Source organism: Nerophis ophidion, unplaced genomic scaffold, assembly GCF_033978795.1.
Source record: "Nerophis ophidion isolate RoL-2023_Sa unplaced genomic scaffold, RoL_Noph_v1.0 HiC_scaffold_53, whole genome shotgun sequence".
Lineage (NCBI taxonomy): Eukaryota > Metazoa > Chordata > Actinopteri > Syngnathiformes > Syngnathidae > Nerophis > Nerophis ophidion.
Genome location: NW_026906975.1, coordinates 154,068 through 180,359, shown reverse-complemented (window position 1 = coordinate 180,359; position 26,292 = coordinate 154,068). Strand labels below are relative to the sequence as shown.

General features: G+C 41.5%; 1 protein-coding gene across 3 annotated transcripts; it reads right to left on the bottom strand.

The window, feature by feature from the left end:
* Positions 1–9,787: 9,787 nt before the first annotated feature.
* On the bottom strand, positions 9,788–24,792 carry LOC133546969 (oocyte zinc finger protein XlCOF6.1-like). Of its 3 annotated transcripts, none has more exons than XM_061892818.1 (3): positions 24,657–24,792; positions 21,759–21,981; positions 9,788–12,556 (listed from the first exon to the last, which is right to left on the bottom strand). In XM_061892818.1, the coding sequence occupies exons 2-3, from the start codon at positions 21,979–21,981 to the stop codon at positions 11,199–11,201; spliced, it is 1,581 nt and encodes a 526-aa protein (XP_061748802.1). In that variant the 5' UTR covers positions 24,657–24,792; the 3' UTR covers positions 9,788–11,198. The 3 variants fall into 3 exon arrangements, with proteins under 3 accessions (XP_061748802.1, XP_061748803.1, XP_061748804.1); XM_061892820.1 differs by lacking the exon at positions 9,788–12,556 and adding an exon at positions 16,384–16,713; XM_061892819.1 differs by lacking the exons at positions 21,759–21,981; positions 24,657–24,792 and adding an exon at positions 20,817–20,954.
* Positions 24,793–26,292: the final 1,500 nt, after the last annotated feature.

The following is a 26,292-nucleotide window of genomic DNA, read 5'->3' as shown; positions in this document are numbered from 1 at the left end:
AATGTATTTTTTACTTACAAATTATTATTATTATTGTTTTTTTCATGGACATCCATCATCTGACATTGTTATCCATTACATCATATGTGCATACATCATACATCTATTGTCTGCCCGAAAGATCAAAATATTATTTTTTGTTTATTTCCCAACGATGACACCTGCACCCCTCCCCCACAAAAAAAGAAAGACAGCAAAAAAACGAAAACAAAAAACAAAGTAATAATAATATTAATAACAAATAATATAAACAGATAAAACTATATACATATAGGGAGTAATCTTTTTTTTTTTAAAACAGTTTAATCACTAATCAGAAAAAAAAATAGGCTTATGTGGCGTGACATAATCAACCCAGTATTCCCAGTATGAAGTAAATATCTCTAGTTTATAAATAATAAAAGCTGTTATCTTCTGTGTTTTATAAATGTCCATTGTGATTTCCATCATTTTCTTCAAAGTTGGGCTCTCCTGTAATATCCATTTCCTGGTAATGCTCTTTTTACAAACCACTAGTAGGATATTCATGAAGTATTTCTCTTTTTTCAGCCAATCCTGAGGTGCGATGTGTGAAAAACAGAATGTTACTTTCAAGGGGTGATGTGAAAATATCCTGTAGAGCTTGGTGTATCTCTTTCCAATAGTCCTTTATGGCAGAGCAGTCCCAGAAAACATGCTAGTGGTTTGCCTTTAGATTCCCACAATTTGTCCAACAGGCAGGGGAGTTGTTATCATACTGAGACTTCTGAGAAGGTGGAATAAAACTTTCCCAGCCAAACTCTCCACTTGGGTGAGCTGCTACAAGTCCATTGATATCTCCTTTTTATTGTCCATTCTTCCTCAGATGTAGTTATCCCTCCTTCCTTCTCCCATTTTGTTTTAACATATGAAGTTAAATATGATTTCTTATACAAGCATGAAACACTTCTATCAATAGTTTCTGAATTATATGCTTTTGTAAATAGTTCAATGAAACAAATGCTTGTCTATGTTACATTTTTCACCTTCATATTAACAAAATGCTGCAACTGCAGATATTGATATAAGTCTTGTTTTTTTTTTTAAATGTGTCCTTTTAAAGGGGAACATTATCACAATTTCAAAAGGGTTAAAACAATAACAATCAGTTCCCAGGGGCTTGTTGTATTTTTTGAAGTTTTACTCAAAATTTTACCGGTCTCGGAATATCCCTAAATAAAGCTTTAAAGTTCTTGATTTTCGCTATTTGCGATGCGACTGTCCATTTCCCTGTGACGTCACACAGTGCTGCCAATGTAAACAAACAATGGGAATACCACAGCAAGATATAGCGACATTAGCTCGGATTCACACTCGGATTTCAGCGGCTCAAGCGATTCAACAGATTACGCATCTATTGAAACGGATGGTTGGAGTATGAAAGTATTGAAGAAGAAACTGAAGCTATTGAGCAAATAGCTATTGACGCTATTCATAGCCATAGCATGGCCGAATAGCTACGTTAGCATTGCCGGTAAAATGTGCGGACCAAACGATCAGGACTTTCGCATCTTGTGACACTGGAGCAACTTAAATCCGTCGATTGGTAAGTGGTTTTTTCGCATAAAATGTGGGTGGAAGGAAACGTAATATAGTTGCAAATGTCTCTCCAGGTTATCCATACATCTCTGTACCATGTCTGCTTTAGCACCGCCGGTAAATAGCATGTTAGCATCGATTAGCGTAGCATGTTAGCATCGATTAGCTGGCAGTCAACATCAACAAAACTCACCTTTATGATTTCGTTGACTTTATCGTTGCAAATGCATCTGCAGGTTATCCATACATCTCTGTGCCATGTCTGCTTTAGCACCGCCGGTAAATAGCATGTCAGCATCGATTAGCGTAGCATGTTAGCATCGATTAGCTGGCAGTCAACATCAACAAAACTCACCTTTATGATTTCGTTGACTTTATCGTTGCAAATGCATTTGCAGGTTATCCATACATCTCTGTGCCATGTCTGCTTTAGCACCGCCGGTAAATAGCATGTCAGCATCGATTAGCGTAGCATGTTAGCATCGATTAGCTGGCAGTCAACATCAACAAAACTCACCTTTATGATTTCGTTGACTTTATCGTTGCAAATGCATTTGCAGGTTATCCATACATCTCTGTGCCATGTCTGTCATCGCCGGTAAAATGTGGAGACACTCTGGTACATTCAATGGGGGTCTGGCGGCAGACACTTTGGCATCTTGGGGCCAGTGGTGCAACTTGAATCCCTCCCTATTAGTGTTGTTACACCCTCCGACAACACACCCACCAGGCATGATGTCTCCAAGGTTCCAAAAAATAGTCGAAAAAACGGAAAATAACAGAGCTGAGACCTGGTCTTTGTAATGTGTTGAAAATGAAAATGGCGGCTGTATCACATTCTGACGTCATCGCCTCCAGCGCAATAAACAAAAAGGCGTTTAATTCGCCAAAATTCACCCATTTAGAGTTCGGAAATCGGTTAAAAAAATATGTGGTCTTTTTTCTGCACCATTAAGGTATATATTGACGCTTACATAGGTCTGCTGATAATGTTCCCCTTTAATAGTTTCAAAACTGAGCATTTTTTTAATCTTTCATTACACTACATGAAGCTGAATTATTTTTTGTTGATCTCTATTGGCAGAGTTTGAAATCGGTACAGCAGTCTTGGAAGTGCATTCCTTTTAATACAATCAATTTTACAGCTAAGGCGAAAAAAAGGAATTAAGTTCCATCGTGCTATGTCATCTTTTATTTTCTTATGTATGGGTAGATAATTTTATACTGATAATGTTGTTATATATTTTGATAAAATGAGGCCCAGGTATTTAAAAGACATATCAGGGGGTATAAATATATATATATATATATATATATATATATATATATATATTGTCTCCATCCATTTTGGATGGAGACAATAGCTAAGTAAAACTTGAACTATAGAGATTAAAAAAACAATATAAGAAAATATTCCTTTGTGTGTGATTTTTGTACATAATTTCACTGCTTCTGGGTTATAATTATACGAGAGGAGTTGAGTTTTACCGATGTTGATTTTATATCCTGATAATAGACCCTACCGTTCAAATGAGTGCATTCATTTAGGAAGAGAGTATGTTGGGTGCCAGAGGAAGACTAAAATGTCATCCACATCTGGCCAATTTATACTCTCTCACTTTAATTATGATTCCTTTAGAATTTCTCTAATCTGTTATTAATAGATTCTTCACAGAGAATCTTTGTTTACAAACTGAGCACTTGATTTTCCAGTGTGCATTCTTTTGTTTATCAAGTTTTTCTTAGAGCATCTTTTTTTTTTTTTTTTCACAAACTGAGCACATTAATGGTTTGTCTCCATGTGTGCATAGAATCTTAAAGTCTTCAACACAGAATCTTGTATTACAAACTGAGCACATTAATGGTTTGTCTCCATGTGTGCATAGAATCTTAAAGTCTTCAACACAGAATCTTGTATTACAAACTGAGCACATTAATGTGTTTTTCTCCTGTGTGAATTTGTTTGTTTATCAAGTTTTGTTTACACAGCATCTTTGTAACAAACTGAGCACATTAATGGCTTTTCTTCAGTGTGCATAATTTTTTCTGTTATCAAGACTTTCTTCACAGATAACATTTGATTACAAACTGAGCACTTTAATGTTTTTCTCCAGTGTGTATTATTTTGTTTGTTAGCTAAATTTTATTCACAGAGTCTTTTATTACAAACTGAGCACATTAATGGTTTTTCTACTTTGTGTAATTTTTTGTCTGTTATCATACGTTTCTTCACAGATAATATTTTTATTACAAACTAAGCACATTTATGGTTTTACCCAGTGTGTCATTTGTTTTATTTGTTATCAATAGTTTCTTCACAGATAATCCTTTTTTTTACAAACTGAGCACATGAGTGTTTCCCCAGTGTACATTATTTTGCTTGTTATCATGTTTTTTTCCAGAGCATCTTTTATTACAAACCAAGCACTTTAATGGTTTTTCTTTAGTTTGTATTATTTTGTCTGTTATCAAAAGTTTCTTCACGCAGAATCCTTTTTCACAAACTGAGTACATTAATGGTTTTTCCCGAGTGTGCATTCTTTTGTCTGTTAGCACTTTTTTTTACAGAGCATCTTTTATCACAAACTGAGTACATTAATGTTTTTTCTTCAGTGTGCATTATTTTGTTCATCAAGTTTTTTCACAAAGACTATTTTATTACAAACTGAGCACAATAATGTTTTTACTTCTGTGTGTATTTTTTTAATCTGTTATCAATAGATTATTCGCAGAGAATCCTTGTTTACAAACTGAGCTTTTGAATGTTTATTCTCCAATCCGCATACTTTTGTTTATCAAGTTTTTCACAGAAAATATTTTATTACAAACTGAGCACATTAATTGTTTTTCTTCATTGTGCATTATTTTGTTCAAGTTTTTCACAGAACATCTTTAAAGGCCTACTGAAAGCCACTACTAGCCACCACGCAGTCTGATAGTTTATATATCAATGATGAAATATTAACATTGCAACACATGCAAATACGGCCTTTTTAGTTTACTAAATTGCAATTTTAAATTTCCCTCGGAGTTAAAACGTGGCGGAATGATGACGTTTATGATTACGCGTGCGCGTGACGTCACAAATTGTTGGGGACATCTTGGCTCACGTCCACACACGGCTAATAGTCGTCTCTGTTCAACGCGTAATTACAGAGTATTTTGGACATCTGTGTTGCTGAATCTTTTGCAACTTGTTCAATTAATAATGGAGACTACGAAGAAGAAAGCTGTTGGTGGAAAGCAGTGGATTCAAAGATAATAATTAGTATGTGATCCTAGTTCAAATTTAACAGATTATATAAAACAACTTGTGTTTTATTTTATTGCTAGGACAGCAGGTGACCCCAGAGATCCTCGAGAGGGTTAGAGCTGGGCCAGCCAGGGTTAGTGAAGTCCCATCGTCAAGTGCAGCAGCCCCGAGATGCAGCCCAACATAGCATCTCCAGGTGTGTCTGGAATGCAAGCCAAGCTACGACCACCTCCTGCATTGTTTGATGAAGGACCAGCATCAAGTCCTGATAGTGGTTCTTCCGATGTCAGCTACGTGCCGAGTGGGTCATCGACGTCGGATCCGTGTCAATCTGACGGGCCGCCAGATCCCACACGTACTCCCAAGATGCGGGAAGAGGGCGCCCACAAGGTACCGAAGTACATCATCTTTGAGTCGTGCCTCCAGAGTCTCGTCAAGTGGTGTCACTGTCCAGCCTGTGGCAGCCAGGACATAAGCCCTTCTTGGGATTGGAACGGTACACAGCTGATCATGACCATACAATGTACATCATGTGACCGGAGGAGTAGGTGGAGCAGCCAGCCAAACATTGGCCCTTATGCCGCGGGCAACATCCTGCTATCTGCTGGCATTCTCTTGGCTGGCGGATCTTCTGGCAAGGTATTGCAAGTGCTGAACAGCATGGGAGTGCAGCGTCTACACCGCCTGGAGAGGGGGAACTTCTGGTTGCCTAGTGGAAGTCTGTGGAGAGACACATTCAGAACATCCACAAGGACCATGGCCACCTCTTCCCAATTTGTGCTCTTGGACAACTGCACGGTAGAAGTATGCAAAAGAAATGTCTCAAACCAAGTAAGTAGGCAAATAAGTTGCCCGAAAGCAGTGAGGGAATAGCAATATTTTACTGCACATCTTTTGAAAGTGCCCTGCGTTGAGGTGGCGACTTGTACAGGCTGTACGCCGCCTTCCGCCCGATTGTAGCTGAGGTAGGCACCAGCTCCCCCCGCAAACCCAAAGGGAATAAGCGGTAGAAAAATGGATGGATGGATCTTTTGAAAGTCAAAAAATTCAGATAAACTTGTGAATAGATAACCAGTTTTCAAGTTGACTGGAACATTTTGTATAAACATTGTTCTATTTTAAATGTATGTTTAGTCTCACGCTCAGCAGTGAAACTGGAGGAGGTTGTCAACAACAAGTCCCTGCTGAAAGATATCGCCATGCTGTCGAGTAAACACCAGACTTCCAAGGTAGAGGCGTTCCATAGCCTTATCATACAGGTAAGAATTAGGCTGATTGCCTGTCGGTGGTTAGCACCTGCCACTAGGACTTTGGGGGCCAGGGAGCAAATTACTACAACAGTGGTTCTCAACCTTTTTTCAGTGATGTACCCCCTGGGAACATTTTTTTTAATTCAAGTAAATCAGAGCAAAGCATTTTTGGTTGAAAAAAAGATAAAGAAGTAAAATACAGCACTATGTCATCAGTTTCTGATTTATTCAATTGTACAGTATAACATGTACAATAATATGTTTTGGACACTCGGGTGAAGAGAGGGGCGGAGCTTTCTACCGATCACCACCTGGTGGTGAGTTGGCTGCGATGGTGGGGGAGGATGCCGGACAGACCTGGGAGGCCCAAACGCATTTTGAGGGTCTGCTGGGAACGTCTGGCAGAGTCTCCTGTCAGACAAAGTTTCAATTCCCACCTCCGGAAGAACTTTGAACATGTCACGAGGGAGGTGCTGGACATTGAGTCCGAGTGGACCATGTTCCGCACCTCTATTGTCGAGGCGACAGATCAGAGCTGTGGCTGCAAGGTAGTTGGTGCCTGTCGGGGCGGCAATCCCAGAACCCCTTGGTGGACACCAGCGGTGAGGGATGCCGTCAAGCTGAAGAAGGAGTCCTATCGGGTCCTTTTGGCTCATAGGACTCCGGAGGCAGTGGACAAGTACCGACAGGCCAAGCGGTGTGCAGCTTCAGCGGAAGCGGAGGCAAAAACTCGGACATGGGAGGAGTTCGGGGAAGCCATGGAAAACGACTTCCGGACGGCTTCGAAGCGATTCTGGACTCTCATATTTCTGGGGCTGAGGTCCCTGAGGAAGTTAAAAAGCTCCTCGGTGGCAAGGCCCCAGGGGTGGATGAGGTCCGCCCGGAGTTCCTTAAGGCTCTGGATGCTGTGGGGCTGTCTTGGTTGACAAGACTCTGCAGCATCACGTGGACATCGGGGGCGGTACCTCTGGATTGGCAGACCGGGGTGGTGGTTCCTCTCTTTACGAAGGGGGACCGGAGGGTGTGTTCCAACTATCGTGGGATCACACTCCTCAGCCTTCCCGGTAAGGTTTATTCAGGTGTACTGGAGAGGAGGCTACGTCGGATAGTCGAACCTCGGATTCAGGAGGAACAGTGTGGTTTTCGTCCTGGTCGTGGAACTGTGGACCAGCTCTACACTCTCGGCAGGGTTCTTGAGGGTGCATGGGAGTTTGCCCAACCAGTCTACATGTGCTTTGTGGACTTGGAGAAGGCATTCGACCGTGTCCCTCGGGGAGTCCTGTGGGGAGTGCTCAGAGAGTATGGGGTATCGGACTGTGTTATTGTGGCGGTCCGATCCCTGTACGATCAGTGCCAGAGCTTGGTCCGCATTGCTGGCAGTAAGTCGAACACATTTCCAGTGAGGGTTGGACTCCGCCAAGGCTGTCCTTTGTCACCGATTCTGTTCATTCATAACTTTTATGGACATAATTTCTAGGCACAGTCAAGGCGTTGAGGGGTTCCGGTTTGGTGACCGCAGGATTAGGTCTCTGCTTTTTGCAGATGATGTGGTCCTGATGGCTTCATCTGACCGGGATCTTCAGCTCTCACTGGATCGGTTCGCAGCCGAGTGTGAAGCGACCGGAATGAGAATCAGCACCTCCAAGTCCGAGGCCACGGTTCTCATCCGGAAAAGGGTGGAGTGCCATCTCCGGGTTGGGGAGGAGACCCTGCCCCAAGTGGAGGAGTTCAAGTACCTAGGAGTCTTGTTCACGAGTGGGGGAAGAGTGGATCGTGAGATCGACAGGCGGATCGGTGCGGTGTCTTCAGTAATGCGGACGTTGTACCGATCCGTTGTGGTGAAGAAGGAGCTGAGCAGGAAGGCAAAGCTCTCAATTTACCGGTCGATCTACGTTCCCATCCTCACCTATGGTCATGAGCTTTGGGTCATGACCAAAAGGATAAGATCACGGGTACAAGCGGCCCAAATGAGTTTCCTCCGCCGTGTGGCGGGTCTCTCCCTTAGAGATAGGGTGAGAAGATCTGCCATCTGGGAGGAACTCAAAGTAAAGCCGCTGCTCCTTCACATGGAGAGGAGCCAGATGAGGTGGTTCGGGCATCTGGTCAGGATGCCACCCGAACGCCTCCCTAGGGAGGTGTTTAGGGCACGTCCAACCGGTAGGAGGCCACGGGGAAGACCCAGGACACGTTGGGAAGACTATGTCTCCCGGCTGTCCTGGGAACGCCTCGGGATCCCCCGGGAAGAGCTAGACGAAGTGGCTGGGGAAAGGGAAGTCTGGGTTTCCCTGCTTAGGCTGTTGCCCCCGCGACCCGACCTCGGATAAGCGGAAGAAGATGGATGGATGGATGGATGGTGATGTTTTTTTTTATATTGCTGTGTAAAATATTGAAAAAACATTGACTCATTGTCACACCTATGGATCATGTTTTGTTTTGTCATGTTATGTTTTTGATTTTGGACAATCAGTCACGTTTTGCACTTCCTGGTTTTGTTTGTTTCCATGCCAACCTCATGAGTTTTCACCTGTCACATCCCTGTTCTCAGCCTCACACCTGTTTTCACTAATAGTCACAGCTATTTAAGTCACTCTTTTTCTTGTCTTCGTCCTGGGATCTTCACACTCACACGCACCCTACCCATGCTGTCCAAACCTTTACGCCCTGTCCACAGTTCCATGCCGAGTAAGTTTATATATTTATGCCACAGTGCACTCTTTTGTTTCATGTCTTTAGTCTTGCCATCGTGCTGTTTAAGTTTATAGTTAAATTTTCTTTCATGCCCTTGAGCAGGTGTTTTTGTTTCACGTTTGTACTGTTTAGCCAAGTTTCTTCCTCTTTGTGAGCGCCCTTAGTTTGATTATTTTTGATTAGAGTGTTTAAATAAAAACATGTACCTGAATTCACGCCTGGCTCGTCCTGTAATCCCGCTGCGTCGAAGGAGCACACTCAATCCATGTCAAGGCCTGACACTCATATTGTATTGAAAGTACCTTAATGTGTCTAAACATTGTTTATGTGTGTTTAATTGTTCAATAACAAAATAAAATAAATAGAAGTAGAACTGGTTAGCAAATAAACTCTTATTTTAACAAAAATAATGTTGAAGTCATATTACATGACATTATATAAATATGTATATTAAATATAATTTGAATAGTTGGCAAGTAAACAAAATGCCTTTGCCATACCTAGTTGTATTATATCAATTATAACTCAACCCCACACTTTATAACATGTATTCACACTTTGTTGTGTGAAAATATTTTAATCAGTGCATACATGTGCACATATATGTCCTTTAATAGAGTAAACATCAAAAATATTTGTATCTGAATGCACTTTGTATTTAACACCACCATTCTTAAATATGTTGTTTGTAAGAATGTGGGTGTTGTTGAGAAGATGATGCAGGTGTTCTGTCCAATTTAGCTTCCTGTAAAAATGTGTTATTTATTCTAGTTTATTTGTAAAAATAAATTGTTTTCCTATATTATAGTCTCCTCACTTTATCCAGACAGTCATTAGGACAAAAGACCCTGCAAGGACTTTGCCCTTTCGCAGGGAAACCTATTCACTGTGGCAGGACAGTATCTAGATGAATTGATCACATTTGTATAATCGGCTATGAGGCATTTTATTCTCATTGTACAGCACTTACCTTTGGGCTGATACTGATACTGATACTGATACTGTGTTGACCAGTTTGATGATTGAATGTCCAGTACTGTAGAAATGTGTTTGGATATGACAATCCCTTTATTCCAAGCTATCAAAATGAAATGAAAAGTAGGTTCTAGAACATTATGTATGCTGACCTTGAATGGCACATTGTCACAGCAGTGAGACCTGACCACACACCACACCACACGCTCCAAAACTGTTTGTCCTCCATGCAATCACCCCCCAGTGTTCCCAGCTGAACACAATTAAAGGAGGCTACCATGGCAACCGCACCATAGCAACAGTCCCATCCCTGTCAACACTTCCTGGTTCTCAACAGGAAGTGGACGGAGCAATCTGCAGAAAGGGACATTCAGCATGAACTGAAGCCAGCTATCAATCAGAGAAAACAAAATAAAAACAATATAAGCAAATAAGGAAATTTGGCTCCAACAGTCAGTTTTCGTCTTTTGGTGCAGTTGACCTTGTTCTTACATTTCTCCTTCCTCCTAAAGTCCCTGTGTTGCCCTTGTGGGCGGAGTTGTGGGACGTGCACAGCTGCTTCCAATTGACCCTGGTGCTACTTAAGCAGCACCTTGACAGCTGGATGGCACTCGGCGATTCTACTCCACGCCAGTTGATTCTATGCTTTGAGTATTTTGCTACCTTGGCCATTCCCAGTGCCATCCATCTTGGTGTTGTTTTGTAGTGTGCACGTCTTGTAACTCCAAACCAAGTTGACTTTATTTGTGTATAGAAGTAGCTTTTGTTATTTTTTCCAAAATGCACATTTAGTCTTCTCTTTTTCGCACCATCGTTTTTTGTTACCTACTGTTTGGATTGTTTTTGTGAGTAGATTTCCGCAGTAAAAGAAGTGTGAACAGCACTCTGACAGAAGGAGTTCCTCCAAAACACAACACCCTTTGGCGGAAAAGTATGTGATTAAATGCTATACATATAAAATGAAAGAGACAAGTGGTAGAACAAATGGATGGATGTACAGTAAAGCTCTGTGGGATGATGTACATAATTAACTTTTCCCAAACATTCCAAACGTTCCCATGTTTTCTGAAATTGATAATGTTTGAGGAATTCTAAAAAAGGGGGATAAATCATGAACAACTTTAAAAAACACTTGTCATGTGTAGTACTTGACTGAAAAAAGGTAATAATCTAAAATATCTCATCTATAAATCTTAGAAACTATGTGCTGATGTTTTTAGAAGGTCAAAGTTAAAGTCTGGACAGTTTATTTCAAATCCTGCAGTTTCATTTGCTGCTGCTGTTCTCACCAGCACACTTGTGTTTCTTACACTGGTACTTAGAAGACAATCTTTCACCACACACACTGCAACTCAACACTTTCTCTCCTGGGTGTCTTCTCATGTGTCTTTTCAAATGCTGACTTTGTAAAAAACTTTTACAACATACTGAACATGTAAAAGGTTTTTCTCCAGTGTGTGTTCTCACGTGTTCTTTCAAATAGTGCCGTTGCGCAAAATATTTACTGCAGATTGAACAGGAAAAGGTTTTTCTCCAGTGTGTATTCTCATGTGCTTTTTGAAATTTTCCCTTCGAGTAAAATCTTTACCGCAGATTGAACATGAAAAAGGTTTTTCTCCAGTGTGTGTTCTCATGTGTACTTTCAAATGTGGCCTCTGAGTAAAATCTTTACCACAGATAGAACATGAAAAAGGTTTTTCTCCAGTGTGTGTTCTCATGTGTACTTTTAAATCTGGCCTCTGAGTAAAATGTTTACCGCAGTTTGAACATGAAAAAGGTTTTTCACCAGTGTGTGTTCTCATGTGTCTTTTCAAATGTTGACTTTCTCTAAAACCTTTACCACAGATTGAACAGGAAAAATGTTTTTCACTGGTGTGTGTTCTCATGTGTACCTTCAAATTGATACTTTGTGTAAAACCTTTACTACAGAGTGAACAAGAAAAAGGTTTTTCTCTAGTGTGTGTTCTAATATGTATTTTCAAACTCTGATTTTGTGTAAAACCTTTACCACAGGTTGAACAGGAAAAACGTTTTTCACAAGTGTGTGTTCTCATATGTTCTTTCAAATATCGACTTTCTGCAAAACCTTTACTACAGATTGAACATGAAAAAGGTTTTTCTCCAGTGTGTGTTCTCATGTGTCTTTTCAATTTACTAGGATATTTAAAAGTTTTGTGACAGTGAGAACATTTGAAGTGAGTGTTGTCAGTGTGACATGTCTTATCATCTTTAGAGTCTTCATCATCAGTGTCAGGAGAGTGTGACGTTGTGTCCTCACTATCTGATAGTGGAGCTAAGAGCTTGTCTGCTTGTGATCCTCCACAGTGGTCTCCATCAGCTTCTGTTGTCATGTGTTGTGTTGAGCTGCTGCTTGGAGGCTCCCCCCCTCCCCTCTCCTCACTTTCACCTTTCACCTCATCATCTTCACTCTTCACAGGGACACCAGTCACTGGGAACTCCTCCAACCATTTAGGCTGACTGATGCCCTTTTCCTCCTCTTCCTCTTTAATCTGCGGCGGCTCTTGGTCCTCCTCTTCCTCTTTAATGTGCGGCGGCTCTTGGTCCTCCTCTTCCTCTTTAAAGTAAGGGGTCAGTAGGTCCTCCTCTTCCTCTTTAAAATGGGTTATTAGTGGCTTCTCCTCTTCCTTTTTAAAATTGGGGGTCAATGAGTCCTCCTCTTCCTCTTTGATGTGAGTGGTCAGTGGGTCATCCTCTTCCGCTTTAAAATGGGGGATCAGTGGGTGTTTCTTTTCCTTTTTAATGTGGGAGGGCTGTGGCTCCATCCTGAAGCTCCACTTCTGTTGCTCAGGGAGAAGATGTTCTTCACAGACGTCTGCAGGCCACAAGAAGACAAACACGTTTTAGAAACATCCATCTCTGCTCAGTCACACAATGCATTCAGTACTTTTACATGCACTTAGGAAAAACAAGTTATCGTATGAACTGTCTTGAAATCTCAGTGACGCACAAACACGCTGCTCTTTACAACATTATTCACAGGAAGGAAAAACAAACCAGCACAACAGGACTTTCTACTATGGATAGACGGTTGATGGTTTAAAATTGATTCTGTCATATATTATTTCTTATAGAATTATTAATAGAACCGTTTTAAAACAGGCTACACAGGCTCCTAATTTAGTTGATGAAATATGCAGTAAAATATTTCATCATTTCCAGTATTATTTTCTCAAATAAAGCAACCAGATATTAACAGTAAATAAACAAGTACATTAATAATAATTGTTTCGCCAAATTAATACAATTAGAAAAGACACAATATGTTACTGCATATGTCAGCTGCCAAATTAGGAGCTTTTGTAACCCATTTTGAAATTATTTTATTAGCAATCATATACCAAATGATATATCGTGACATATATTGTTATTAAGATATAGATTTTAAGTCATATGGCCCATACCAAACATTGTTTCCCCGAGTCATTTTGTTTGGCCCACCAAATATATTTATTTTTATATTCTTTAGATGTGTGTGTATGTTTAAAATGTGGTACTACTGTTCTACATCACGTGGAAGTGTACATTTAAACCAATGTGGGTGGCACTGGGAGCAGGTGGGTAAAGTGTCCTTCCCAAGGACACAATGGCTCAGATGGCAGAAGCTGGGATTGAACCTGGAACCCTCAAGTTGCTGGCATGGCCGCGCTACCAACCGAGCTATACTGCCAGGCCACGTTAACAACATCAACACATTACCCACCGCCTAAACTAAAGTCTTAAAAAAACCAAAACATTTTTTGTTTTTTTGTCCTGTCCGGCTTCTCAGGCAAATCATATAGTCGATGTAGATGCCCATATCGCATGTTCACATTTACTTTACAAAAGAGAAGTGTAGGATACTTCTCTTGTTGCCTTATTTGTATTTGACTTCATTAGACGTATTGATATTATCATTTTGTGCTAAACTAAAGTCTTAACAAGCTGGTACGCTTCGTACTGCCTCTGTCTCTGTCACTATGTCTCTGCAGCCCCCAGCATTGTCCCACCCACACAACCATCTGATTGGTTACAGGCAAAGCGGTAAGAGCCAATCAGCAGTGCGTATTCAGAGTGCATGGAATCAGGGCTCACGGCAGAGGCAGGCAGAGAGGAGAGACGGTGCATGTTAGCAGAAAGGTGTTCAGCAGGTGAGCATAATGCAGCGGACGATCCCCATATCATAATAAACACCTCCCAGTCAACTACTTGTAACATCACTATGAGCCCGTTGACGATCTGGAGGTATAGGCGGTAGCTCAGCTCGCTCACAGTCCTTGAGGTGAAGGCTGATTAGCTTTTAGCGTAACGTTAGCTCATTTTGCGATGTGTGCGTGCGTGCGTGTGCGTGCGTGTGTGTGTGTTACGGACAGTAAAGCCCTGTCTGTTTGAGAGAAAGACAAGCATTATTGACCGATAGTTAACATCTAAGTTATTTCACTTAACCTTTTTCTGTGTTGACGCAGCAAAAAGTCAGTGAGTCCTACTCTTCCTCTTTATTGTGAGTAGAGCTGTGACTCCTCTTTCTCTGTAAGGTAAGGGAGGGCTGTGATTCATTTGTCTCCTTAATGTGAGAGCTATCTGGCTCCTCCTTCCCTTTAATGTGGGGTTGCTTTGAATCCTCTTCCTCTTTAATCTTGGGGTACTGCAGAACCTCCATTTCCTTTTTAATACAAGGGGTTGTGACTGATTCTGCTCCATCCTTGAGGTCCGCTCTTGCTGCTCAGGGAAATGTTCTTCAATACACAAGTTAGACGAACAAATGCTTTAGAAAAGTCCAGATTTACCCAGTCACATGACACTTTGTCCTGCATATATTCTGATAATGTCTCTGAGGATTTTATCAGTCCCCACGTTGACTTTCAAGATGTCAAAACCATACGGTACATCAGGGAAGCAATACAAAAACTCATGAAAAAAATAAACACAGCAGTAAAACACTTACATACAAACAAGACAGCTGCTTGTACACCCGAAAGAGAACAAAGAACAGTGTCTAAGAGGAGCATCAACATTTGCATTTAAACTGTAAAATCCTGTTTATGATTTATTTACTCTACTTATTTAAATATGAACATTTTCCTTTAGGAAACTTTTACGATTTCTGTGTTGTTGTAGCTTGTATGCTGCAATTCCCCCCCCAAGATGGCGACCCTGTAGTGGCTGCTGTTGGCAGGAGCTCTGTGCTCTTGTGTCATCCTTTTGTGTTTCCATCTTCTTTTCATGTGTTTATATACATATACATATGCATATATATATATATATATACATATACATATATACATATACATATACATATATATATATATATATATATATACATATACATATATACATATACACATATATACATATATACATATATATATACATATATACATATATATATATATATATATATATATATATATATATATATATATATATATATATATATATATATATATATATACATATATATATATATTTTTTTTTTTGCCTTTTGGTCCGGACCCTTTGGGACTGTGTGACAAGGGGTGGCACTTTCGTGACTTCTGCGAAGCTTTTTTGTGAACTTCTGGATCTGCCTCCTTGGAGCGTTTTGGCCATGGAGACCAGCTGCTGGGTCTCTGCCACACCAGAATCCGTTTGGAGAGACTGGAGGAGATGCAGATGAAGAGACAGGACTGTGGAGCTAGCACTGAGCGCCGGGACGGAAAAGCTTCACAGTGTCTTGGCTGAATGAGCAGGTATCGGACACCTCGGTCTCTTTGGACATATCCTCACTCATCCATGCGGACTGGACACTGGCCGAGACTTGGTCGGCGGCCGAGAGTGGAGTCGGCTCTCTTGGTTGCTTTGTTGGGTCTGCTCCCGTCTCTGGCCATCCTCCCTCCACCCCAGCAGACGATGGCGTGGGACACCGCAAAAGCCACCACAGTGTATTTGTTTCTTTTACTTTTTATTCATGTATGTATGTAGAAGTGTCTGGTTGCATCAGCTCTGCTCTTTTAATGTCCTTTGTCTTCTTTGATGTTTCCCTCTTACACATGAAAGAGGGATGTATGCTAGGGCTATAAGTTGTTTTTTTCCCTTGGCCTCAGTCTGGACCCCCTCTCCAGGGGCCCAGGCTGAGACCGATTTTTAATTTTTTCTCACATTGCCCCCACTTGTTTACATGTATGTATCTCACCTTTTTTGCAAGGGGCGCCGCAAGTTGGCAGACCCGTCAGCGATCCTGTTCTGTCTCCCTGGAATGTTTGTCTGACCTTGAATGGGATTGTGCTGAAAATGTTTATTTCCCCTCAGGGATTAATAAAGTATGTCTGATTCTGATGTTTGATATCAACAAAACATAGCTAATTAGTAGAAATGAACTAGATTAAATCATCTCTCAAAGGTGTTGAGACATTGCTGGACAGCGGAGAAGTAACTAAATCCAAATAAAAAAATGATTTTATTTTTTTATAAGATATTTAGACTTAGACTTCCTTTTTATTGTCATTCAAAGTTGAACTTTACAGTACAAATAAGAACGCAATTTTGTTGAATTATCTCTTGGTAGTGCAGGATAAAAAAAACAATAAGGTGCAGATATACAGTTGTGATCCAAATTATTAAACCGCCACACAATTTTGGTGTTTTAGAAAGTTGGACATTTATTCCGTATTTTGTTTATAGTCATATCAAATAAAGATGTTTCAAATAGATAAATGCAACTCAAATCGTAACACTGTATTTTACAAAATACCAAAAAAGGACATTTTTCTTAATATCTCATTGACAAAATTATTCAACCCCTTGCAGATCATAACTCTTAAGAACAGAATTTGAATAAGGTCTTTTCAATCAGGTGTTGAACACACCTGTAGATGTGATTAGAACCATAACGAGCAACAATTAAAGTGATTGAAAAAGACTGACGCTCAGCTTCTTGTAGATGGTCAATGGTGTATTTGCAACATGGTGAAGTCCAGGGAGTGGTCAAAGAAGTCAAGAGAGGAGGTCATTTCTCTTCATAAGAAAGGATATGGATATAAGAAAATAGCAAAGACATTACACATTCCAAGAGACACAGTTGGGAGCATAATTCGCAAGTTTAAAGCTAAAGGCACAGTGGAAACACTACCTGGGCGTGGTAGAAAGAGGATGCTGTGTGCGTACAGTGATGAAAAACCCCCGGGTAACAACTGAGGAACTACAACAGGACATTGCAGAGGGGGGAACGCAGGTTTCGTCCCAGACAATAAGGCGCGCACTACGAGATGAAGGCCTCCATGCCAAAACTCCCAGGCGCACCCCACTTCTGACTACCAGGCACAAGAAAAATAGACTCCAGTATGCCAAAAAATCATCTGGACAAACCCCAAATGTTTTAGGAAACTGTTCTATGGAGTGATGAGACAAAACTGGAACTCTTTGGGCCTATGAATCAACGTTATGTCTGGAGGAGAAAAAAATGAAGCTTACAAAGAGAAGAACACCATTCCTACTGTTAAGCATGGTGGGGGGTCAATCATGCTCTGGGACTGTTGCTCTGCCTCAGGTACCTGATAATCTTTTCCGTCGTCCTCACCACTCTCTGGAGAGACTTCCAGTCTGAGCCATTGCAGGCTCCAGTCCAGACAGAGATGCTGTTGGTCAGCAGGCTCTCTATAGTTCCTCTGTAGAATGTGCTGAGAATGGGGGGAGGGAGCTGTGCTCTTTACATCCGACGCAAAAAGTGCATGCGCTGCTGAGCTCTTTTTACAAGATCTCCGGTGTGTAGGGACAAGGTTATATTGTCAGTAATCTGCACCCCCAGGAACTTGGTGCTGCTTACCATCTCCACCGCTGTGCCGTTGATGATGAGTGAAGTGTGGCTGGACTGGTGCTTCCTGAAGTCAACGATGATCTCCTTGGTCTTGTCGACGTTCAGGACCAGGTTGTTGGTTCTGCACCAGTCAACCAGATGTTTCACCACCTCCCTGCGAGATGTTGAAGATGTCTGTGAGAACCCCCGCCAACTGGTCTGCACATCCCTGAAGCACCTGGCCCGGAATGTCATCAGGTCCGGGGGTTCACTTTCCTCAGGGTATTCAGGACATCCGCTGTGTCCAAGTTGAGCGGCTGCTCATCAGAGCGAGGGGTGTTTTTTCTCGCCGGAGTGATGGATTTTCTCGCCAGGGGGGTGTTAAGTGCCTCAAACCTTTCAAAGTAGTTGTTTAGGTCATTTAGGAAGCTGATACTGTTGTCACAGGGACGGGGGGCAGCTTTATAGTCCGTGATGACCTGTATGCCCTGCCACATTTGTCGAGTGTTCGTGGGGTTCTGGAAGAAGTCCTGCACTTTCTGACTGTGAGCACCTTTGCAACCTTAATGGCACGGTTCAGGTTAGCTCTGGCTGTTTTTACTGCTACCATGTCGCTAGACTTAAACGCCTTGTTCCGAGCCTTCAGCATTGCACGCAGTACCTCACTGTTCATCCATCCAGAGTTTCTCGTTGGCCCGTGTGGGGATGTTCTTGATAATAATAATAATAATAATAATAATGGATTCGATTTATATCGCGCTTTTCTATTGTTAAATACTCAAAGCGCTCACAGAGAAGTGGGAAGCCATCATTCATTCACACCTGGTGGTGGTAAGTTACATCTGTAGCTGCCCTGGGGTAGACCAACGGAAGCGTGGCTGCCAATTTGCGCCTACGGCCCCTCCTACCACCACCAATCATTCATTCATCATTCATTCACCAGTGTGAGCGGCACCACGGGCAAGGGTGAAGTGTCCTGCCCAAGGACACAACGGCAGCGATTTGGATGTTAATAGGTGGGAAGCGAACCTGCAACCCCCAGGTTTCTGGCACGGCCGCTCTACCCACTACGCCATGCCGCCCCTAATCTGATCACACTGACATCCTCCATGCACTTCTGAATGTATGCGGACACAGACTTTGCATACTCCTCCACACATGTGTTATGATTATCGGTGACGGCTGCCTTGAACATGTCCCAGTCTGTGGTTCCGAAGCAGTCTTGTAATGCTTCCATTGCTCCCTCTGGCCAGGTCCTCACCTGCTTCACTGTAGCTTGCTTTCTGATCAGCAGGGGCTTGTATGCAGGAATTAGCATCACATATAGATGGTCTGAGGAGCCCAGGTGGGGGCGTGGTGCAGCTTTATACGCCTGTTTAATATTACTATAAACCAAGTCCAGCTTGCTTCCATCCCTGGTTGCAAAATTCACATATTGATGGAAATGAGGGAAAACTGTTTTCATGTAAGCTTGATTAAAATCCCCTGCAACGATGAAAACTTCCTCTGGATGTGTAGTTTGCAGTTCATTGATGGAGCAGCACAAAGCATTCAAAGCTTCTTTGGTGTGAGCACTGGGGGGAATGTACACTGTTGTGAAGATCATAGCACTGAATTCTCGAGGTAAATAAAATGGCCTGCATTTTATAGTTAATATTTCTACATCGGGAGAGCAGTGACATGAGACGTTCTTCCCGTTGTTGCACCAGTTGTTATTGATGTATATACAAACACCACCGCCTCGGGATTTACCAGAGAGAGTGCTGCTCCTATCCGACCGAAACATAGTTAGCTCCTCGATGCTAACTGCCTCGCCCGGGAAGAATGGTTTCAGCCACGTTTCTGTGAGAAATATGGCGCAGCAGTCTCTCATCTAGATAGATAGATAGATAGTACTTTATTGATTCCTTCAGGAGAGTTCCTTCAGGAAAATTACAATTCCAGCAGCAGTGTCTTGCATATGAATCCAGCGTCAGGTAGTCCAGTTTGTTCTCCAGTGAGCGGACATTTGAGAGCAGGATGGAAGGAAGCGGCGTTCTGTGAGGATTAGCCTTTAGCTTTGTTGTTAGCCCCGCTCGGCATCTCCGTTTCTGTTTCTGATCCCACCGCTTATGTCTCCTCTGTCTGCGGTCCCCTCTGGTACTAGGCTCCGCTGCCTCACGGGCCGCTGGATGTAGCCGGCGTAGTATTCCCAGGATAGCGAGGAGGTCCAACGTATACGCATCTTTCGGTCTAATACTGCCCGATCCATCCACATCCAAAATTGTCTGGCGGTCGTACGTTACTACGGAGTGTCCACGCTGGAAGCCAGCCATGAAATTCACAGAAATTACTGGTAGATTTGCCAAAATGTTCTATTACTACCAAGAGCCTCTGCAGCCGCAGCCGAGCAGGGCGCCGCCATCTTGAGACCAATATCTGGCTTGTATCTTCAGTAGGGATGTACATTTATAGATTTATGGATATGATACCCTAATCAATATTCCTTATCGATACCAGTATTTATCGGTACTCTTGTCGGTACTACATGTCATTTGTGGAAATAAAAAAGTGGAAAAGAGGCATTTTAAATAGCATTCCTATTTGCAGAAGAGGTTGAAGTCTTAAAGAAGTCAACTATGTGTGCAGTGCAAGGTGAAATGCAGTTATGTCATCTTCTTCTCAATAACACACACATCAAACTTTGGTTGCTTCCTTATTTGTCATCATTCAAAGCTGATTGTAATGTGTAGCAGCGGCAGCTGAACTCAATGTGACAACGTGTCATAGTTACCTCAGTCAGCTGGAATTAAAAATACAAATAGTTGTGTCGTTAGTCCAGAATCTTCACGGTCTTCATGGACAACATAATTAAAGGCCTACTGAAATGAGATTTTCTTATTTAAACGGGGATAGCAGGTCCATTCTATGTGTCATACTTGATCATTTCGCGATATTGCCATATTTTTGCTGAAAGGATTTAGTAGAGAACATCCACGATAAAGTTTGCAACTTTCGGTGCTAAGAGAAAAGCCCTGACTCTAACGGAAGTCGCAGACGATGACGTCACAAGTGTGGGGGCTCCTCACATATTCACATTGATTTTAATGGGAGCCTCCAACAAAAAGTGCTATTCGGACAGGAGAAAACGACAATTTCCCCTTTAATTTGAGTGAGGATGAAAGATTTGTGGTTGAAGATATTGATAGCGACGGACTAGAAAAAAAAAAAAACGCGATTGCATTGGGACGGATTCTGATGTTTTTAGACACATTTACTAGGATAATTCTGGGAAATCCCTTATCTTTCTATTGTGTTGCTATTGTTTTAGTGAGTTAAATAGTACCTGATAGTCGGAGGTGTGTCTCCACGGGTGTCTTGACGCCAGTGTCTCAGAGGAGTTGACGGCAGCTTTATGGATGGCACAAGCTCAGCTTTTCTCCGGTAAGAAGCGACGTTTTAACCACAATTATCTCACCGAAACCTGCTGGTTGACGTGTGGTCGTGATTCATGTTCTCTTGACCGCGCTCTGATCCATAGGAAAGTTTCACCTCCGGGAATTTTAAACAAGGAATCACCGTGTGTTTGTGTGGCTAAAGGGTAAAGCTTCCCAACTCCATCTTTCTACTGTGACTTCTCCAATATTAATTGAACAAATTGCAAAAGATTCAGCAACACAGATCTCCAAAATACTGTGTAATTATGCCGTTAAAGCAGACGACTTTTAGCTGTGTGTGTGTGCAGCGCTCATACTTCCTATAAACCCGTGACGTCTTGCGTAGACGTCATCGTAACACAACGTTTTTAAGACGAAACTCCCTGGAAATGTAAAATTTCAATTTAGTAAACTAAAAAGGCCGTATTGGCATGTGTTGCAATGTTAATATTTCATCATTGATATATAAACTATCAGACTGCGTGGTGGCTAGTAGTGGCTTTCAGTAGGCCTTTAGGAACCAGTACTAAAAAAAAAAAATGGTACTTGGTATACAGCTCTTATCTTCATCACTAAACCTTTGAAATATGCTGACATATGTGCTGCCAAAGGTAAATAAATAGTAGCCATATTGAATGTGTGCCTTCATTTGACCACGTGAGGTAAGGAGGACGGCCTCTAGGTCACATGGTTACACCCCAGCAATTACACTGTTGATGATTGATGAGCATTCATTTTTAAATGGTGGTGTTAAAAAGCAAATATATCTCCATCTTTAGTGATAAATGTGTCCCCCGGATGAACATGTGTCACAAACATTGTATTAGATGATATGTGGATGTTGTGCTTACTTGGACTGTGATGAAGCTGTGAGGACTCAGGTGGTTTGTCTTCATGCTCTTCAGTCTTCACAGAGACAACAGTCAGTGGAAACTTGCTGACATCAGCCTCCTCCTGCCCTACAGGACACTCTCCCTCCTGACTCATCCACACTTCCTCCTCTTCCTCTTTAATGTGGGGGGGCTGTGGATCCTCCTGCTGCTGAAGGGGACGTTCTTCTTGACGAGCGTTCATCTGTTGGACGTCCGCAAGACAACACAAACAAACTTCAGCTCAGATGTGTCAAATGTTTTTTAGTCTATCAAATATAAAATTTTCCAAGTGGACTGACACCACTTTGTGGTGATGTTCTTCTACACATGGAATAATCATCAGTTATTGATTATTATGAATTGTGTCATTGATCCTGTTTTCTGCATTTACATTAATTATTGATTAAAAAGTAACAACTTATGGAAAACCTCCTGCTGGGATTTTAATACCGTCATGACTGCATGAAGTCAGTCTGCACGTATAAAAGTGTCATTGTGCTGCAGCATCAAGTGACGCCAACTGGCTCCTCCCACTACCAACCTACCAGCCAACCTTGACGTGCACCTCCAAAATAGTCCCACCTCACGTCAACGGTGACCAGGACTACAGAGCTGTGGTCGGTTGGCTTTACTTTTACGCGCAATATCCTCTCCTTGTTTTTCCTTCTGCAAAAGCAACATTTTTAGCCCAACAGACAAGAAACAGAAGTGCAGCGAAGCACGTGTAACAAGTGCCAGCGAGTGTGGCCGTGTGATAGTATGTTGCTTGAACCTCACTCACACCTTAAGGAATGTGCTGGCGTGAGAATATATATATATATATATATATATATATATATATATATTAGGGGTGGGCAAATTAATTACGAGTTAATTCATCACTCTATTAACACCGACAATTATTTTATCTCACATTTGCGTATGTTGTTTACATGCTTTTATTTTGTTAACGCCTTTTCGTAACAAGATGGCGTCGCCCGGCGTCGAGGGGCTCTTGGTAAAGATGGAACATTTGGCAAAAATACCGGACGATTCTGCAAATTTCCTGGCTGGCTTACAGCGTGGTCACTCCGGGATCACTTACGACCGCCAGACAATTCTGGATGTGGATAGATCGGGCCGTTTTGGACTGAATGACGCGTGCTTGCTAGACCGGCTAGCTAGCATGGGAATACTTTGCCGGCTACATCCAGCGGCCTGTGAAGCAGCGGAGTATTTGTGTTGTCTGTCTATTTATCAATAATGCAGACCAGGAGTGTTGGCTGAGTTCTTAACGTTTGCTTTCAGAGCGTGCATATCACAACATACAAGATTCCGTCATGGCGACACAACCTATACCGGGCTACCGCGCATGCTCGTCACTCCTGTTGCATGCTGGGTAGGGTAGTTCTTTTTTTCCCTGGCTCATAACATCACAATATAGTACCATGTATATGATGCGTTCAGTTTATCAAAGCACCAAGCAAACAATCGGAAAATTCCCATCATATCAATTCCTAGATATGGTCTTAATTATTTTAAGTGCACTACGCAGAATAAACACAACATTATTAATATTGCTACTACGGATAATTTGATAAAAAATTCCCTAAAACAGCCCACTACCTATAATATAGGTTTTTTAAACATAAGACCCTGATAAAAAAAAATGTTTCTGCTGTTACCTCAGAAATTGCCTGTTCAGATGTTATGATTGTGGCTCAGAGATTTGTATGTAGATTATATTTATTTTCCATAACAAACAGGATAACTTAAATACCCTGGCAGTGGCAATTAGCTTAAATGTTTGTATTTACATTTTTTGAGTTGATTTTCATAAAATATGCTATTTAACTGCTACTGTTTAACAAAGACTGATTTAAATTGTGTTTGCACAACAAATGTTTTGGCGCTTTTGTTCATGTGAGAGAATATTCCAATAAAGGTGCACTACACACTACTTTTGAATTCATTATTGGGCTTTGTGTATACAATGCAGTTAATCGCGATTACTCGGAGAAATAGTGCGATTAACTTCGATTACAATTTTTAATCGTTACCCAGCCCTAATATATATATATATATATATATATATATATATATATATATATATATCAGAATATTTGGGTACCTCATGATTTGATTACAAACAAAATATTGATGCATATTCAATTTGTGTGCAGTATATTAAAGCCATTTTTCATATTTAACATTTATTTAATTAAATATTTATTTTAGTCTGACTGAATAAGCATTAATCGCTTACAATTGTGCAAATAGTGTTTTCGTAATAACAAACACCAGTTGATTTAATTTCCATGATATGTCCACCAAATGCAGCTGAGATAGGCTCCAACACCCCCTGTCCCCCCTCGCAACCCCAAATAGGGACAAGCGGTAGAAAATGGATGGACGTTATCAAAGGAATAGAAGTGCATGCAAACATAATTTATATTTATTGTTAATAAAGTTGACACCAACACAAAATAGACCACTGCAATAATATTCTACTGTCATTATAATAATAATATTTGTAATTATTTTTTCATCCTGTAAAGCATCTTTGAGTACACTGAAAAGCGCTATACCAAATAAAATGTATTATTATTATTATTATACCATGTGACTTATTCCAGACTTAAATTACGAGACGTTCGTTTCTTTCTAGTAACAAATATTTAATGATGTTAAGCGTGACTGTAATATACAACAAAAAACAGTTAAAGTATTAAATAAGTCAATATAATTCTCATAGAGAACATATAAAATACACTCCTCAAAAAAAAACGCTCGCATTTGCTACAAAGGCCTGCTAGCGGGCTAACGCTAGCACGTTAGCTTCGAACAACATATGAGGTAAATAAGATAAATAATATGAAAATATATCATGTATATTACCTCATAAGCCGCGTGTACAAGAGAGGAGTGGAATATATTCTTCCTATTGTTACACCAGCAACTCTTTTTTGTCTTCTGTGGCCGGGCGAAGGAAGTGTGCACCACCCACTATTGTCCCAGTGAAACACGTGTTTGAAGGAAGTGTGCACCACTCACTATTGTCCCAGTGAAACGCGTGTTTGAAGGAAGTGTGCACCACTCACTATTGTCCCAGTGAAACACGTGTTTGAAGGAAGTGTGCACCACTCACTATTGTCCCAGTGAAACACGTGCTGGGCCAACATTTTGTTCCGCGGTTGAGAACACGTCGATGACGTCACACAGGAGGAAGCACAAAACAAGATGGCGTCTGGCGGAGAATACGTTGTTTTGGTTATTATGGTTTCTAGGTCTTAATTACAACGTACATGTGCACATGTGTGTCGTTTAACAGAGTAAACGTCCTTATTAATTGTTTGTATGCGGATACATTAGTCTGAGTGCACTTTGACGTGCTAGCCTAGCCTGCTGGTTAGCTTAGCTTGTTAGCTGCTAACAAAGAGAGGCGGAAGTGATCGACACATCAAAGCAGAGATCCAATGTAAGTGTAAAGTGTTTTTATTGTGTGAACATGTCTACATTACAAATGATGTGAGTGTTGCTGAATCTGCGACTAACTGCTGCTGTTGAAGAAATATTTGTGATGTTAGAAAAAAAAAACGATAGCAGAGTACAAGGAGGAACTTTGTTCAACAAGAGAGGAGAAGGAGCGACAACATCAACTACTGGACGCTGTTTTCAAGAAACATCAAGTTGTGTTACACATCCTTCCATCCATCCAACCATCCGTCCATCTTCTTCTGCTTATCTGAGGTCGGATTGCGGGGGCAGCAGCCTAAGAAGAGAGGCCCAGCCTTTCTTTTCCCCAGCCGCTTCGTACAGCTCTTCCCGGGGGATCCCAAAGCGTTCCCAGGCCAGCCAGTTTCTAACATAATAGTGAGAGTCCAATCCATAGTGGGGCCAGCCGGAGACCATCCCGAGCAGGGACAGGTCAGCAACGCAGAGATGCCCCCAACCGATGCACAGACGAGCAGACCACCCTGGGTCCCGACTCTAGGCAGAGATATATATATATATATATATATATATATATATATATATATATATATATATACACACACACAATAAAAACTAAATAAGATAAGGCTCAGAATTGGTTTCTTAACCAAACCTTTTGTTGTGTACCAGAGCAGGGAAGGAGGCAACAACCAGGGCAGGACTGCGGTTTACAAGGTTGATTTAAAACCTTTGATGAATGCGTGGCGTGTGTATGCTACTCAAAGTGAATGAGTACCCACCTGCTCCCAGTGCCACCCACACTGGTTTAACTGTAACTTAAATATTGGGTTTCACTATGTTAAGCGCTTTGAGTCACTAGAGAAAAGCGCTATATAAATATAATTCACTTCACTTCACTATGTGTAATATTAAATATGTAAATGTTACCAAGGGTTGTTGTCTGTAAATGTTGGTTGTATCTTTCGGCGTAATCCAAGAGGGCAAGGCGAAGAGGCAGGTCGTGGACAGGCAAGAGGTCATGGGCAAGAGCAGGGCAGCGTGGTCTGGGTCCGAGCAGGGAGGTCGTGGATCGAGGAGA